Raw genomic sequence first — 17,399 nt, 5'->3', positions numbered from 1 at the left:
CACACACACACACACACACACACACACACACACACACACACACACACTATATGATACTATATAATACATAGTTCCATATAGCAATTCTTTCTCTGGAAGTGAATAGCATTTTTCTTGATAGGTCCTTTGTAACTGATTTGAATATTCACATAATTCAGAATAGCTTAGTCATTCACATTTACTCTTCTAACAATATCATTGTTACAATATACAATATTCTCTTGGATCTGCTCATTTCAGTCTTCATTATTTCATGAAAGTCCACATTATTAATTTGATCTAATTGCTGGGTTCATCGATGGATGCTCACTTAGTTTCCAGTTCTTTGCTATAAAAAGAGTTGATACAAATATAAATGTATATATGGATTCTTTTTGTCTTTCTTTGATCTTTTTGGGGTATAGGCCTAGGTCAAAGGATAAGCATCATTTAATGACTTTTGGGGCATAGTTCCAAATTGCTTACTGGAATGGCTGAACTAATTCACAGCTCCACCAATAGTGCATTAATATGCTCATTTTCTTACAGCCATTCCAACATTTATCATTTCAATTTTTTTCATTAATTTTGTCACTCCAGTGGGTATGAAGTAGAACCTTAGAGCTGTTTGATTTTTATTCTTTTAATTATTAGTGATATGTGGCATTTTTTCAAATGGCTTTTAGTAGCTGGATTTTTTTTCTTTACAAAACTAGTCTGTTGCTTTTAATAGGAAATATCTTACATTTGTTGATTTTTTTTCTATCTTTTGATTTTGTTCTAGGATTTCTTGCCTTATATAGTCATTGATATCTTTCTGGTTAATCTAATTTTTAGGGAGTCTGTAACTTAAATATGATTTTGTACCTTCTGTACTAAATGTATTGTCCTTACATGTCTTTTCCTATGGAGCTCTTATTTCCATTCCTATTTCTTCATTTAGAGCTCCCATTTAATTTGTATCATTATTTTTAAATTCTTGCTTCATTTCTTCCTGGAATCACAGTAGAACTTGGGAAAATCTATGATTTTCTTTGAGGCTTTGCCTGAAAATGATGTGATTTTTCCCTTTTTCTGGGTTTTTGTTGTATTATTATTATTTGTATTTCCTTATTATCAGTACTTTATTCTGTCTGTTCATTTTTTCTAGCATTAATTACTGAATTGGGACATTGTGTCAGGAATAGGCTCTGTGTACTTCTAGGAGTGGCAGGACTTTCTACAGTATTGATTTGTATTGTTTGGGGTCTGGCTAACAAGTGCTGCATTTCTTAAGCACCTCAGGATTAGCTAGCCAGCACACTGCTCTGGGGCAGTCTGCCCTGGGTGGTCCATGACAGGCCATCTGTAGTGGTGTAGTCTGCTCCAGGGTGTACCCTGATCATTTGCCTTCCCAGTCCAAGGCATAAATATTTCTGAGCCTTGATTTGGGGTCAGAACAGCACAAGTGTAGGCTCCAGGTGTCCTTGGTTAATTCCTGATCTGGGATCCTGTCTCCCTAACCTTTTATAAAGCTTCAGACTCTATGATTCCTTAGCTTATCTTTTGTCTGTGAGCTGGAAGTCTTTTGAGAGCTGCACTTTCAGGCTAGATCTTTCTGTTGTACTCTTTCCTAGTGCCCACAGGATTTGCCCTGTCTTTTTATGGAATAGTTTTGTTTCTATTCACTCTACCATCAGGAGGAGAGTCTTTTCCGTAATGCCTTTTTAGTGACTAAAGCCTCATTAATTCATCAAATTAGTAAATCATCCTGTGTAGACATTTGTGTTCAATTTCCCTCCCTAGTGTCCCTTATTATATGGCTGTCATTCACATTTGCAATTAAAAAAAAAAACAACAACCCTGCTAATAATTAGCCTTTGGCACAAAGGGGAAAGAAAAGCATTATTTCTTATGTTCCTCGGTTCAAACATTTTGATGCAAAAAAACCACATGTTCACCATACACTAATTATCTGACAAGTCATTGATTCTATCCTTCATTCCCTCAATGCTGCACCTAATAAAGAATGGAGAGCATAGATACTGTTGCCACTCAGGAGCAGCATTATCCCAAGCCTCAGGCACATTCTGAGCTATTTTGTCTAGCTATCAGGGTTCTTCTCTAGGGAGCTGACATTTGTCCAGTCACAAATATGGTTTCTTAGTGTCAAGATATGGTTACTTTAAAAATAATTCAATGGGAATTTATTTTGGGATAGGGGAAGTTTATGATCATGTTTTTTTGCTTTATTTTGTTTTGTTTTGCTCCAGGTGCCCTTACCTTCATTTATTCAGCTAAAATAACAAAATTTGAAATCTGTTCCTTAGGCAATAACTTCATCAAATCTTAAGAGTTGGAAAGGATTAGATAGTCTATCTAACTTACTATATTTCTCCCTAAGTCTCCCCTGCTGACCTTACAAAGACCAAGGGGTGGAGGGATTAGAGGTCATGAGAGAATAACAAACAGGGTTAGGTCAGGTAATAAGGCAACAAACATTTATTAAACACTTACTGTGTGCTGGGAATATAAATAGAAGTTAAAAAAAAAAGATAGTCCCTGTTTTCAAGGAGTTTGAATTTTTTTCTTTTTTTTTTGGGTTAGGCAATGGGGTTAAGTGACTTGCCCAGGTTCACACAGCTAGTAAGTGTTATGTATCTGAGGCCAGATTTGAACTCAGGTCCTCCTGACTCCAGGACTGTGCTCTATCCACTGTACTGCCTAGCTGCCCCTGGAGTTTGCATTCTAATGGCGGAAGACAATACATGAAAAGGAACTGAAAAGGAGGGAGATTGAGAGGTACCTCTGCAGGGGCGTGATGATGAAGTCTGAAGAGTCAGAAGCACAGCTGGGAGGGGAATGAAGCATGGTCAGCCTAGCCCTCTCCGCAAGATGGATGCTTTGAAAGGAACTCAGCAATGAGAGAAAGGAATCAGCATGGCAGAGGGATATTCCAGGGTGAGAAGGCAGATGAATCATGGTGCAAAATCTGGTGAATTAGAAGGTGTACTGGGAGGGGAATGAAGTTGGCTAGACTGGACCTGTCCCTAAAGTAGAGGTCCAGGGAACTCAAGACAGAAGGAAAGATGGAATTATAAAAGAGTATGATCAGATAAAGGAATTTTTAAGCTAATGTATATGGAGGTAGAATACCTGTGAGTGATAGCAAGATTGAGGGTCTGACCATCTCTAAGTGTAGATATGGCGGAATGGAGGAGTTGGTCATGGGAATTCAGTAGATTGAGAAACTGGGGTTTGGCCAGTAGGTCAAGTCAAGAAGCATTTATTAAGTGCCAGTTATGTGCCAGGCACTGTGCCAAGCACTGAGGATACAAAGAAAGGTAAAAAAAAATATTCCCTGCTGTCAAGGAGCTCATAATCTAATGCGGGAGACTGCTTGCTAACAGCTTTGTGCAAATATGATATATACAGGATAAATTGGAGATTATCTGAGAGGGAAGGCACTTCCCTATAAGGAGGATGGGGAAAGGTTTCTTGCAGAATATGGGACTTTAAGACTTGAGAGAGGAGACATAGATGAAGAGAAGAGAGTTTCAGGTGTGGGGGATATCCAGTGAAAATGTCAGGAAATGGAAGGACAGCAAGGAGGCTGTGTCACTGAATCTCAGAGTACTTAGAGGTGAGGACAGTATAAGAAGACTGGAAAGGTAGTAAGGGGCCAGGTTATGAAGGTTTTAATAGCCAGACAGAGAATTTTATATTTGATACCAGATGTATAGGGACCACTGGAGTTTATTGAATAAGGGAGTAACCTGGTCAGACCTATACTTGAGGAATATCACAGTGATGGCGGAGTGGGGAATGGACTGGAGGGATGAAAAATTTGAGGCTGGGAGACCAACTGGAACCGTATTTCAATATTTCAGGCATGAGGTAATGGGGACCTGAACCAGGATGGTGGCAGCATTGTTAGAGAAGAGAAGGGGGATGTAGACAGGAGATGTAACAAAGGTAGAAGAAACAACAGAACTTGGCAACTGACTGGTAGCTACTCAGAGCTAATTTCTGACTCAGTACATGATAAATCTACTCATCCCTTAACAGTGAGCTGGAATATCCCCATAGAGAAAGATGGAGCTGAGGGAAAGTCATCGAGCCTCTGAAAAGCAGAGCACACAGTATTCATTATTTCCCCTTAGTTGGGCATCTGTAAACAACTTGGGTGAGCATAGAACTTTTCAGGGCCCAGAATCCTTTTTGCTGAACCACACTGAGTGAGCAATTATCAATGGCATATACATATTGGTTTTATTATAATTATTTACATATGTATCATCTCTCCCTATTATTTTGTAAGCTTCATGAAGGCAGGGATCATGTCTTTTCTATACTTTGTGTCTCTTTCTGTGGCCCAACAGAGGGTTATTTTTATAGGGGGTACTTAAATGTTTGTGAAATGAAACTGTATTGAATTAAATTTAGCCCAACCATCCACAATGTGCAGAAATAAGTCCTTCTAAAACATGTTTGAGAGCTTTAGAGTTTTCTGCGAGATTTTCTTTCATGAAAAGACTAATAAACAACAATGCTGACTTCTCCAAGGGCACTAATTGTTTTATACATCTTTGTCTCCTTTACAATCCCTGTATGAATGATTTAGGCTTTTGAAGGTCAGCTTGCCCCGTCCCTCATTACATTTGATAGTTGGGGACATAGGATCAGAGAAATTAACTGACAGGCTCACATAGCTAGTGAGTGCTAAATAACTGGTTGGTTTGATTGAACTGGTAAGTGTAGGTCATTTTGAAAGAAGGAGTGATCTTCCCCAACCTGACCCTGTATGGAGGTGGGAGAGCCACAGGTGTTACACATTTCACATGTTTTTAGACTTTTTCAATGTATCAATCAGTTGTGCTGATTTCCCCTTCCCACCCATTTTTTCTTTTTTTTTTTATCATTAAAAACTACTTTTTGTTACTTGGGATGGCTCTTTGAAAGAAGGAGGGAAGGCATATGGGGGATAATTATGATGATGTAAAAAAACCAGAAGCGGGGCAGGTAGGTGGCACAGTGGACAGTGCTGGGCTTGAAATCAGGAAGACTGATTGTTGTGAGTTCAAATGTGGCCTCAGACACTTAGTAGCTGTGTGACCCTGGGCAAGTCACTTAATCCCCGTTTGCTTTAGTTTCCTCGTCTATAAAATGAGCTGGAGAAGGAAATGACAAACCACTCCAGTATCTTTGCCAAGAAAATCTCAAATGGGGTCATGAAGAGTTGATTGTGATTGAAACAAATGAACAATAACAAACAGAAGATATCAATAAAAGCTTAATTAAAAAAAAAGAAAAATAAGTGATCCAAGAAAAGAAAATTTAGGACTGTTCCATCAAAGGAGGCATATAAAATTGCTTTCATAGTTGAACTCTGCTTGTTGGGGTGAAGGCCTTTTGAGAAAGGCAGAAGTAGCTACCAACACATTTTCTGAAATCATGTTTTCTGGAACCAATTTCAATGTTAAACCTAAATACAAGTTCAGCAACAAAGTTGTCTAAACACAGCATACTAGATAGAATGTTAGACTTGGGGTCCATAAGACTTGGGTTCAAATCCCACCTCAGATAAATTTATTAGCTATGTGACCCTGGACCTTAGTTCTTCATCTGTAAAATCAGCAGGGTTGAACAGGATTCTATGATTTCCACAAATCTCACATTCACATAAGAGATTGATTGCTTAGATGAGGATAAGTCCTGATCATTGCAAGGGAACTTTGGTTAGAGAATTCATATAAAGGATTCTTTGATTGAATGCTTCACTTCTAAGAGAGCCTAGGCAGAAAATCCTGTCTGTTACCTCATAGGTGGAAATACCCATGTCCCTCAGGCTATAATTTTAAAAGGCACTGACTGCAGTGTTATTTCTGTCTCTATTTTGTTTTAGGCATGGAGGCTGACAACTTGAGAGGAGGAGGGAAGAAAAGAATCACAGAACGGTAGAGCTGAGAACCTTATAAATCATTTAGTCTAATCTCCTAACTTTACATAGGAGGAAATGAAGGCCCAGAGGCATACTCCAAATCCCATAGCAAGTTAATGGAAGATCCAGGTTCCAAACTAAGGGCCCATGACACTCTGTCAAGTGTTCTTTCCATGACACTGAAGACACTTATTCTTTTGGGGATTCAGTTGAAATTCAGCTGCTTGTTTGATTAATGTGCAAACTTAAAAAAAGACACAAATTAAGGTTGTAGGAGAATAAAATTATGTGAAAAATATAAAATGTTATTTTATATTTCATTTTCAACTATTAAAATTCTTCCCTTCTGATTTGGGGTTGCAGTTTACCTATAAGGGAAGTCACAGAATGTTGGTAGTGGAAGGGTTGTCTAGTCCAGCCACCTCCTTTTACAGATTAGGACATTGAGGCCTGGAGAAGAGATATGTCCAATTCACAAGTTTATTTAGTCACACATCTGAGAGACAATGTGTTATTGTGATGCTATAGGGCAGGCCTGACTCAGGCCAGTCTAGTAATTTGGGTTTGGGGACTGGAATGAAGTGGGATACTGGTAGACCATCTCGCAGTTAACAAAAAAAAGGTTAGGCACAGCATGGAAAGGATGTTCAGCTAAGACACCACACTGATTTAGTAGGGCGAAACTTTCTTACTTCTGTGTTGGCCATGTGGGTCTGCTGGGTGGGAGCCTGAGGGTGAAGCCTCTGATTTCTTGTGCACTGGCCTTTGTAATTAGTCCACCAGGAAGCTACTTCAATGGTTTGAACCTTCATCTGGGCCAATTAAATCTTGAGGATGTTTTCAGTACCTTTTAAGCCTAGCCTGTGTTGGGGTCAGGCCCTGGAAAAGCTAGCTTAATCCACAGGATAGGAGATCCTGCTCCCTTAGATGAGTTGAGCCCTAAATCTAGGATTAGGAAACTTGGGTTTATATCCTTAGTCTTACACTTAATAATTCCATGTGCTGTATATGTCATTTAACATTTTTTTAGACTCAGTTTCATCCTTTGAAAAAAATAAAGAAAATAATGTATATGTATATATATATACATACATACATATATATATACATACATATATATATATATACATATATATATAACTATACGGAACAATGATAATAATTCCTATCTCAAAGCATTAGGAGGAAAGTGCTTTATAAACTGTAAAGCACCAAATAAATGTAAATAATTTTTTGTTGTTATCACTCTTCAATAAATTCATTTAATTATTCATTCAACAAGCATTTATTTAGTAAATATTTACTCTGTACCAGGCTCAGTGCTAAGCATTGAGGAAACAAAGACAAAAACCAAATAGCCCTTGCCTTCAAGGAGTTTCCAGTCTATTTGGAGAAAATGATTTGGATGTCTCATCATGAGGCAGGGGTGACCCAGGGTTCTTGAAGGCTGTGGTGATGGAACATGAGCTTTGGCAGGCCCTCTCAAGCCCAAAGGGCCCAATGATGGTTTCTGTTCAAGTTTAGTCACATAGGTGATGATTTTTATTTTATTTGAGGCCACTGTGGCTCGTTTGGAAGACAGCAAAAGGAAAATGTGCTGGGTACTGGATTCAAATCCTGACCCTGCCACTTACTGCCTGTATAACTTTGGGTAAATCACTGTATCTTTCTGAGTCTTAATTTCCTCATTTGTAAAATGAAGAGGCTGGATTAAATGACCTCTGATCATAGATCTATGGTATCCTGATTGTTGTAGGAGGTGTCCAGAGCTCTGAAGTCATAGATTCTTGAAGGACCACTGTATTATCATTATTATTATTATTATTATTATTATTATTATCATTAGCTGAATCTCTTGATTTACCATCTAGGTTCCTTACACTCTATTTATTTCTCTCCAGTGGTTCAGTCACTAAAGTTTTTAGGATTTGAATCATTTACTTGTTTCTCATGAACACACATGGGATTTTACTGACAGAAATAGAGGGAAAACCAGCTAATGATCAGATACAGATCTGCCCAGGTTAGAGATTAAACTTAAGCTGTCACCTTAGTTGATTGCTAGTGTCAGATGAAGTTACTATGTTCAGTTATCTTAATTAGGTTGTCCTATGTGGAAACTCCACAGTTGGATGTCTATCTGGATAGTCTGTGAAAGTCAACAAACATTAAAAAAAAAACCTACTATGTGCCAAGCACTGTGTAGGACACTAGGGATATAAAGATGAAAAATGACGAAGGCTCTTTCCTTGACCCATCAAATCAGTCAGCAAACATTTATTAAGAACCTACTATGTGCAAGGTACTTTTACTAAGCATGGGGACAGAGACAAAAATAAAATTTTTTACCTTCAAGGAGTGCAAAAGAATCTGCAGAATATGTACCAAAGAAATACAAATGACATTTTTTCCCCCAAGGGGAGACTCTAGCAACCAGGGGAATCAGGAAAACAATTTATCAATAAGCAAAAATGCTTAGTACGGTGCCTGGCACATAGTAAGTGCTTAATAAATGCTTGTTTTCTTCCTTCCTCACCCTTTATTAAGCTATATGTCAGATGATGTGATAGGCAGTGAGGATAGAAATACAAAAATGAAAACATTCCTCACCTCAGGGAGCTTACTTTGTGTCAGAGGAGACTCTACGTGCATAGAAGTATATATTAGATATATACAAGAGGGAAGGGCTCTAGGATATGGAGAGAATTAGGAAAGACATCATACAGGAGGAGGTGTTTGAGCTGAGCTCGAAAGAAACTTGGTGGCTAACATTAGGAAGCAGTGCTTTCTGGGCATGGAAAACAGTCTTATTCAAAGACACAAGAACATAAGCTTTCATGTTCTGAGGAACAGCAGAAGGGGTAGAGATGGAGAAGGAGTTGACTAGAATGTATTTTGTGAAAGAGAGTTGTATAATAAGTCTGGAAACATAAGATAGAGCCAGGTTGTGAAGGATTTTATGGGAGGAGTTTGTATCTAATCCTGGAAGTAATAGGGAGCCACTAGTATTTATTGAGCTGGGGAGTGACAGCGTCACATCTGTATTTTGGTCATATCACTTTGATAGCTGTGTAAAGGTTGGACTGGAGATGGGAGAGGTTTTGTGCAATCACTGCTTTGGGTATTTCGAAAGATCTTTACTGGCCATCTAGTCAAACCCACACCTAAAAGCAGTCAGGTAGCCTCTTCTTAGGACAGTGAGGTGGTGCAGTAGATAGAGTACTGGGGCAGGCTGAAGTCTTCTAGTCACCAACACCATCAGCTGCTCATTTCCTTGCTCCAGTCCTGAAACCCACCAATGGCTCCCGTCAACAAATATCCTCATCATCGTCAGCAGCAGCATCATTATTATTATTGTTGTTGTTGTTGTTATTTTTGTTCAGACTTGAGATTTCATGGGTGTAGAGAATTCCCAGTGAGGAAAGTGCCTCTACTAATGAAAATCAATACCATCTTTACAATTTATATTCTCAGAGAGGTGCCTGGAGGCACTGAAACATTGAGTGACTTGCCCTGGATCACACAGCAAATCTATGTCAAAGTATGTGGTTTTCATGACCACAAGGCTTGTTTCAGATTGATTATCCCCAATTTGCCTCCCCTTAAATGGATTATTAGTGTGTCTTTCCATCCAGGGACATTGACTTGAAATGGGAAGGCCTCCCTCCCACACTCTACTTTTGCAAAGGATAAACTGTGCCCCCAAGCCTGGAATGCCCTCCCTTCTTACTCTGTTTCTTGGAATTCCTGGCTTCCTTCAAAGTGAAGCTCAAGTGCCATGTCCCTGTATGAGGGCATTTCTGATTTTTTCAGTTGTTAGTGGCCCTCCTCCTGCCTCCTGAATTATTCTGTGTGTGTGTGTTTATGTGTGGCAGAAGCATGCATGTGTGCATGCGTTAACACATATCTTATATAGACTTAACCTGTGTCTATTGCGTGCACGTGCGCGCACACACACACACACACACACACACACACACACACACACACACACCCCGCTCCAGTAGAATGATATAAACTCCTTGATGTCGTGGAATGTTTCATTTATCCCTACCACCTTGCACAGTGCCTTGTATGTAGTAGGAACTTAATACATACTAGTTAAATTTAATCAAACAACCCAAGAGGAAAGATTTTTAAGACCAATGGCTTGTCTTCCAAATAAAACCAACATCTTCAGATTTGTTTTGGAGAAACTATTAGAGTGAATTTTTAATACAGCTTGTTGTTACGGTTGTTGTTGTTGTTCTTCTTCTTCTTCTTTAAACAAATTCACTAACCAGTGAATACCTCCTCCTGGCTGGAAGGAAAAATATATGGGTGTATTTTTAGGAACATTGCTGAAGAAAATGTAAATAAGTTCACCCTTTCCTCTTTCTGAAATTGCTCTTGAAGGACTGAATTCATATGCTTGGAGTCTTTTTAAGATTCATAGTACCAGAGGGAGGATGGCTTTTATCCACCCCCCACCAATTTTTTTTTTTTGGAGGTTAAAACACCATCCTTGGTAGGTTGTCTTAATTGCTACTTTGCACTGCCCTTGAGTATGACCGATTTTTGGCACATGCAATCATACAAAAAGTTCCTAAAATAAAGTGCTACAGGATATCCCAAGAACTCTTAGGAAGCTTTAAAAAGAGAATCACACACTAGCAGCATCTCTTTGATAAAGACCAATCAGCCAAGCTGAATGACTGCAGCAAAAAGAAGGAACTGAGGTCAGTGGTTAATTGAGTTCTCTGAGTAGGTAGAGAAAATCCTGGCCTGTCATTCTTGTGGTTTCCAGGAGTTTTGACATGAGTCCAGATTTGATAAATACAAGTGTTGTGTTTTTTTTTCCCTCTTCTAAGTGGCTATACATTTAAATAGCTAAAACATCTGTTCACTAACATTGTAAACCATGTACACTCAGAACTCCTGATAAAGAGGACTGACGAACAGCTGGTTCACAGAGACGTGGATAAAATAGCCACTCTCTGTTTTACCAGACATAACCAGAGTGATCCCTAGAAGGATCAATATTTGGAGATTTGTTTTTATTTTTTTTAATTGCCTGAGAGAAAAGGACAAAGAGAGACTTGCTAACAGGAATGTATTTTTAAGTTGTCAATAACGAAAACAACAAGGAGTGAGCAAGCCCATGGAAGCAGGTAGTTACTAACATATTGAGATCGATCACCAACCAAAGGAAAGCCAGTTTCTTCCAGAAGCCTGTCTAGAGCTCATCTGATGGAAGCAGAGGCTGGCAAGAATGCAAAGCAAGGCACTGGGAAGGCGGCCAACAAAGCCATTCGAGTTGCCTTGGTCATATTTATCACTGGAACTGCTGCGCTTGGGACCCTTCTTTTCTTGGGTAAGCCCTTTGTTGGAAGCAAAGCGAAGGGTGGTGGCACTGTGGGCTTTCTTTGGGCTCGGTATAGCAAACTTTATTGAAATGTGGGTCCACTAGGCTTTGTTTATGAAGATGTACCAATTTTGAGTTTCTATTAAAATGAAAAGAAAAGAGAAGACAAGGCTTCAGAACACTGATCTGAATGAAAACTGCTTAGACTGGTGGATTTTGTGGTATTAGACAAAATCTTTCTGAGCATCCCACGGAGAGATCAGAAGTTACAGATTCAGAAAGTCAAATTCATCTGCTTAATTTGAGTTAATTTTTTTAAAAAAGAAAACAAAATAAAACCTTGGTTTATTTAACACCTTAACAGAAACATGTGAGCTCTCTTTCACTTTGATTTTTATGAGGCTTTGCCCAAATGACATATGAATGAATAACCTTTTTTTTAAAAAAAGGGATCTTTTATGAATCTTTTACACGCAAGAAATCAAAGGTGGGAAGGAGTTAAAACAATTATCTCTATTATATTTAATAATGTTGAGGGAATGGAGATTTTTTGAAAGAAATAACCAAATTATGTTAATATTTTTTTTAAAAGAAATTATGTGAGCTCCCTGAGAGCAGGGATCTATTGTTTGCCTTTGCTTATGTCCCCAGTGTTTAGTACAGTACCTGGCATGTTGTAGATATTTAATAAATGCTTGTTGACTTGGCTTGACTTTAGAATGAGAATGTCCTGAGTCTGTGGGCATTGATAAAAATTTATTTCTAACAGATATAAAATAGCTCATGAATGGGAGGAGAGGGATATCCTACATTTTTGGTAATCATGAACTTGAAAATAATCTTTTTATTGCTCTCCACTAATCCTTAATCACTTGTTTGACTTAGGTCAAGTTGTTTCACCTTTCTGTTCCTCAGTTTCCTCATCTGTAAAATGGGCTATACCAGATGGTCTTTAAGGTCTCTTCCATCCCCTCTATCATCTTGTTTAAATCTAATTGATCATCTTGAAAGGTACACAGGAACAAGGTTTATACTTGGGAGGCTTTAAATGTATTTAATAATTCATGTGGCTAGAGAGAATGTGTTCTGAGGCATAAGGAGAATCCAGGAATCCACAGTTATATTGGCAGAGCAAAACTGCTGATTTGCTTTTCTCTTAAAAAGAGTGAGAATTATGTGGCTTGAAAGCTCTGTTCAAAGAAGAAAATCATTTTCCCACATTTTATGTTACTGTAGATTTAGAAAATTGGTTGCATCTCTTGCTTTCTGTGAGGACAAATTGTCCTAATGGGGACTTTTGGGTTCATGGTTTTCTAAAATGGTGCTGTTTCTCACTATTCAGTGCTTCAGTGAAATGTTGTGGGGAAAGTTATGAAACCATTTCAAGGACTTATAATATGCTGCCACAGTAGTGTAAAACAAATCAGTCCGCCTCAAGAAATGTAAGTGGTTCCTAGGAGCCCAGCTCTGTGCTAGTGCAGGGGATACAATGCCAAAAAATAAACCAACCCCTGCCCTCAAAGAGCCAGTATTCTACTGCGGGTGGGGAATAGAATGTGATTGATTTGGGGAAAGACAAACATGCCGGACTTTACACATCCCAAGGGGAGCAGACACCTTCAAAGGAGGCTGGGCATTTATATTCATGATCCTGCTATCCCACATTAAATTCTTTGGTCTTCCTTTGGAAATGTATTGAGGGCCTATAGCATATTCTTTTAAATGTCCGCACTAACAGAATATATGTGTCCTTGGGGTTCAAGGAGGCAAGGATTGGGGGGAGATTTGATTTTAGAAACCGACAAAAGTCAGTAGGAGGGGCAGTTAGGTTGTACAATGTATAGAGCGCCAAGCTCGGAGTCAGGAGGACCTGAGTTCAAATGTGACCTCAGACACCTTACTGTCTGTGTGACCTTGGGTAAGTCACTTAACCCTGATTGTCTATCCCCAAAGGAAAAAAAGTCAATAGCAGACATCTGAATATCAAACTAGGGAATAACAATTTTCATCAAAAAATGAAGCGTGATTACAAAGAAATGAGATGGTCTTCCCTTACATGCTTGTTGAATTAAATCCCACAGTTATAGTGATTTGTAGAATATAGAATCATAAGCCTAGAATTGGAAAGGCTTGTGCAAGATCACACAAGAACTGTTTCAGAGGGGTTTTGAACTCACATCCTCTGACTCTGCAGTCAGTCCTCTTTCTACTGTACTGTTATAAAAAGAGTTTTCATAAACAGCCTCCCATTTGATCCTCATAAGAATTTAGTGAGGGAGTCAAGACAGGTGCTTTCACCAATTTATAGGTGAGAAAACTGAAGCTTGGAGATATTAAATATTTTGACCACGGCTTGATGCCTAGTAAGTGGTAGAGCCACTCTGAAACACCTGGACTCACACTGAAATCTTTCAGGATCTATTCCCACTATACCAAGCTGCTTCCAAAAATGTAATTCCCCAAAAGGGAGTTCACCCATGTTTTGATCAAAGGCAACTTCATTGGAGTAAGTATAATTTCCTAAAGCGACAACTTGGAAAGATAATTCTCATTTGAATGTATGAGTTCTGGTGAGTTTATTTAAAAAGAAGAGAGAGACAGAGACAGAGACAGAGAGACAGAGAGAGACAGAGAGACAGAGAAGGAAACAGAGACAGAGACACTGAGAGGCAGAGACAGAGAGTGAGACAGAAAGATGGAGACAGAGGGAGAGACATAACAGTTTAATATGCATCATTAACATTTTTCCATCATTTTCTTAAATCTGGAAATCAACAGGACAATAAATCAAGTCCTGATTTGCAGTATTTGTTTATTTCTGAGGTGTAAATGCTCACTTACACTGAAAATTTAACAATCATCTCAATCAGAGCTATATACTCCTATTGAATATCTATTGAATGGTAGTTAGAAAGAATCTTAGCAATTATCTGTGCCAGCCTCCTCATTTTGCATAAAGAAAATGAGGCTCTAGATAGAGTACCTTACAGTGAGTTAGTGACAGAAAGTAGACCAGATCTCTTGCTTTCCCAGGCCAGTGCTCTTTCAATTGCACCTGGCTGTTTTCTATTTGTAAACTCCAATTCTGGCTCCTTTCTCTTTTGCGAGTATATGGTCTGTGATAGCACCTTAGAAAATCTTTCTATTTCTCACCAGTATTATAATTAGGGGCTATGCAGTGATTTCAGATGTTTATTTTACTTATCTAGGATTTTAAATATTGGGGCATGAAGATGTGAACATTCCTAATTAAATTTGTCCACATTTGGCTCCTCTTGGCATCTATCTGTGTTTTACATGTCTCTGTTCTTCCATTGCTTCCTTTAGTACGGAGAAACTGAAAACAAATTCAATTACCTTTTTTTTAAAAAAAATTCATTTAAACCCCCATTAATAAAATACAATATTCACTTTCATTAATGAATTAATTAATTCAATCCATTATTTCCACTTGTTCTTTTGGATTTAAAGAACAATTCCTCTCTTTTTTGTCAGAATGTTTCTTTTAATCCAGTTTTACTCACTTTGGTTTGCTTTTTTTTTTTTTTTGGCTAGGCAGTGGGGTTAAGTGACTTGCCCAGAGTCACACAGCTAGTAAGTGTTATGTGTCTGAGGCTGGATTTGAACTCAGGTCCTCCTGAATCCAGTGCTCTATCCACTGCGCCACCTAGCTGCCCCAGTTTCCTTTTTAAACGTGGAAATCAGCTCTCTTTCTAGAATCTGATGAATTGGAATTCTCTGAGACATCTAATCTAGAGCCCTAATTCATCTAATGTTGAAGTTTATTATTTTTTGTTTGCTTTTTGGTCTGTTTTCTTTTGTTTAAGACAGGTAGCATGGGGTAGGGCAACTAGGTGGCAGTGATAGAACCCTATCTTGGAATCAGGAAAAATGTTCATAAATTCAAATATGGCTTCAGACACATACTAGCTGAGTGACCCTAGGCAAGTCATTTAACCCTCTTTGCCTCAGTTTCCTCATCTGTAAAATGAGCTGGAGAAGGAAATAACAAACCACTTCAGAATCTTTGCCAAGGAAACCCTAAAAGGGGTCACCAAGAGTCAGACAGGACTGAAAAATGACTAAACAGCAACAAAGGTCTCACAGTGGATAGAATTCTGAGCCTGGGGTCAGGAAGACTCATCTTCCTGAGTTTAAATCTGGCTTCAGACACTGACTAGCTGTGTGACCCTGGGCAAGTCACTTAACCCTGTTTGCCTCAGTTTCCTCATCTGCAAAATGAGCTGGAGAAGAAAATGGCAAATCACTCCAGTATCTTTGCCAAGAAAACCCCAAATAGGGCCATGAAGAGTCAGACAAGACTGAAATGACTGAACAACAACCAAATGGGATAAGGGACAGACAGAGCAGCCTTAAAGTCTGAAAAAACCTAGGCTCAAATCCAACTTCTGACATATAGTAACTCTACCACCTTAGGCAAGTATCTTAACCAGTCAATGTGTAAAGCAATTCTCTCTGATTATAAATTGTAGATGAGTTGCTGACCTGTGTTGCTGGAGGAAGTTTACTGGAAGTTTGCTAAAACCATGAAATCATAGGTGTAGATGTTTTCCCCTACCAAATTCTGACTTTTTAAATCATTCTTCTTGAGTTTAATTTTTAATCATTTATTTGCATTAACATCTAATAACCTATTCAACTGACACCTTCAATAGATCACTTCATAATAATAGGTGACTTGAGAAAATTATGTGACATGAAGGATTTTTGTAGAAATATAAGAACAAAGTTATTCTTTTTTAAATTCAAAAACTCAAAATGTATTTTCATTTTTAAAAGCTTCATTTCTGGAAAGCAGGCAGGCAGGCCTTCTGCTGGGGTTGGACCAAAGATAATTTACTGGTATTTATAATAGAGTCCTGATAAAAGTTCTGTTTTAAGAGCAGTGCTAGAGGAAAGGATAAAAGCAAAAGTATGTTTCTTCCCTACACTCCTCCTTTTTAGGACCCTATCAAGAAAAAATAAGAATCATGATGCTAGCAAGTCATCTCCAGATAGTTCACTTTCAGCTGAAACATTGGCACCAAACTAAGTTCACTGAGTCTCCTTCCTGGATGAGTGTAAGCAAGTTTGCTTCTCTCCACTGGACATTTTGTTGGGGTTTTGGATAGCTGACATCTAGACAGAGGTCCCCATGCTGCTATGGAATTATCTATTCCCCTGCGATGACATCTCCAAATGACTCCTTGTTTCCGTTCACAGATAACAGTAATAATGAGTTCAGCATGATTTCTCTAGTGACCAAAAATATTTTTGAAATTCAAACTTGCAGCTGCTATAAATCCCATGGTGAAGAAACATGTAGAACTCCTGTGAGTTCTTGTGTGATGTAGTGTAGTGGTCTTCTGTGAGGCTCAGTTGAAGCGATACTGTTAGCAAGCTAGGGAAATTAGGCCAGTTGAGAAAGACTCCTACACCTGGATCACTTGCCGGGAAACTTGTAAGATGATGTTTTGATGGAATCATATAACGTAACTCTGGTAGTTATGTGATTAACCATCTGGAAACTCATTTTAATAAGCAGACTTGCTTTTTGAGGGCACTAGATAATGACTCATGAAAGATGAATATTCTTATATTTATAATGTGTAATAATAGCCAGAATTTATATGTTGCTTTAAGGTTTGCAGAGTGCTTTACATATGTTATATCATTTGATACTAACAACAACACTGCAAGGAAGGTGTTTTTTTAAAATTTCCATTCTACAGATGAGGAAACTCAGGCTAAGAAAGTCACATAGCCAGTGTCTAAGGTATGATTTGAACTTAGTTCTTCCTGAACTCTAGCACTCTATTCACTATGACACTTTGCATCCTCTAGTATGTGCATACATACACACACATGCATATCTAGAGGCAGTGAAAAAAGTTCTGAAGTTAGAGGATTTGAGTTCAAATTTCATCTCTGATACTTATGACCTTTGTGACTTTGTAACCTTGGGCAAGTCACAGCCTCCTTGGCCTTCAGTTTCTTCATCTGTAAATCAAGTGAATTGAACTAGGATGACCTCAGAGGTTCACTCTAGTTCTAGACCTGTCTGTCTGTCTTTGTATCTGTTTATATGTCTGTCTATTTCTATCTGTCTATCTATCTATCTATCTATCTATCTATCTATCTATCTATCTATCTATC

The 17,399-nt window shown here is 38.4% G+C and overlaps 1 protein-coding gene across 1 annotated transcript in view; it reads left to right on the top strand.

Moving 5' to 3' along the window:
* Positions 1–11,128: 11,128 nt before the first annotated feature.
* Positions 11,129–17,399, top strand: part of PHEX (phosphate regulating endopeptidase homolog X-linked) — a 263,978-nt gene continuing 257,707 nt past the window's right edge. Inside the window, exon 1 of the mRNA XM_027868359.1 lies at positions 11,129–11,252. Coding sequence (XP_027724160.1) covers positions 11,129–11,252 — 124 coding nt within the window. The remainder of the gene's footprint in view (positions 11,253–17,399) is intronic.

The sequence above is a fragment of the Vombatus ursinus genome, unplaced genomic scaffold (genome assembly GCF_900497805.2).
Source record: "Vombatus ursinus unplaced genomic scaffold, bare-nosed wombat genome assembly UNPS02001419.1, whole genome shotgun sequence".
Classification (NCBI taxonomy): domain Eukaryota; kingdom Metazoa; phylum Chordata; class Mammalia; order Diprotodontia; family Vombatidae; genus Vombatus; species Vombatus ursinus.
This window is presented reverse-complemented; position numbering and strand designations above follow the sequence as displayed.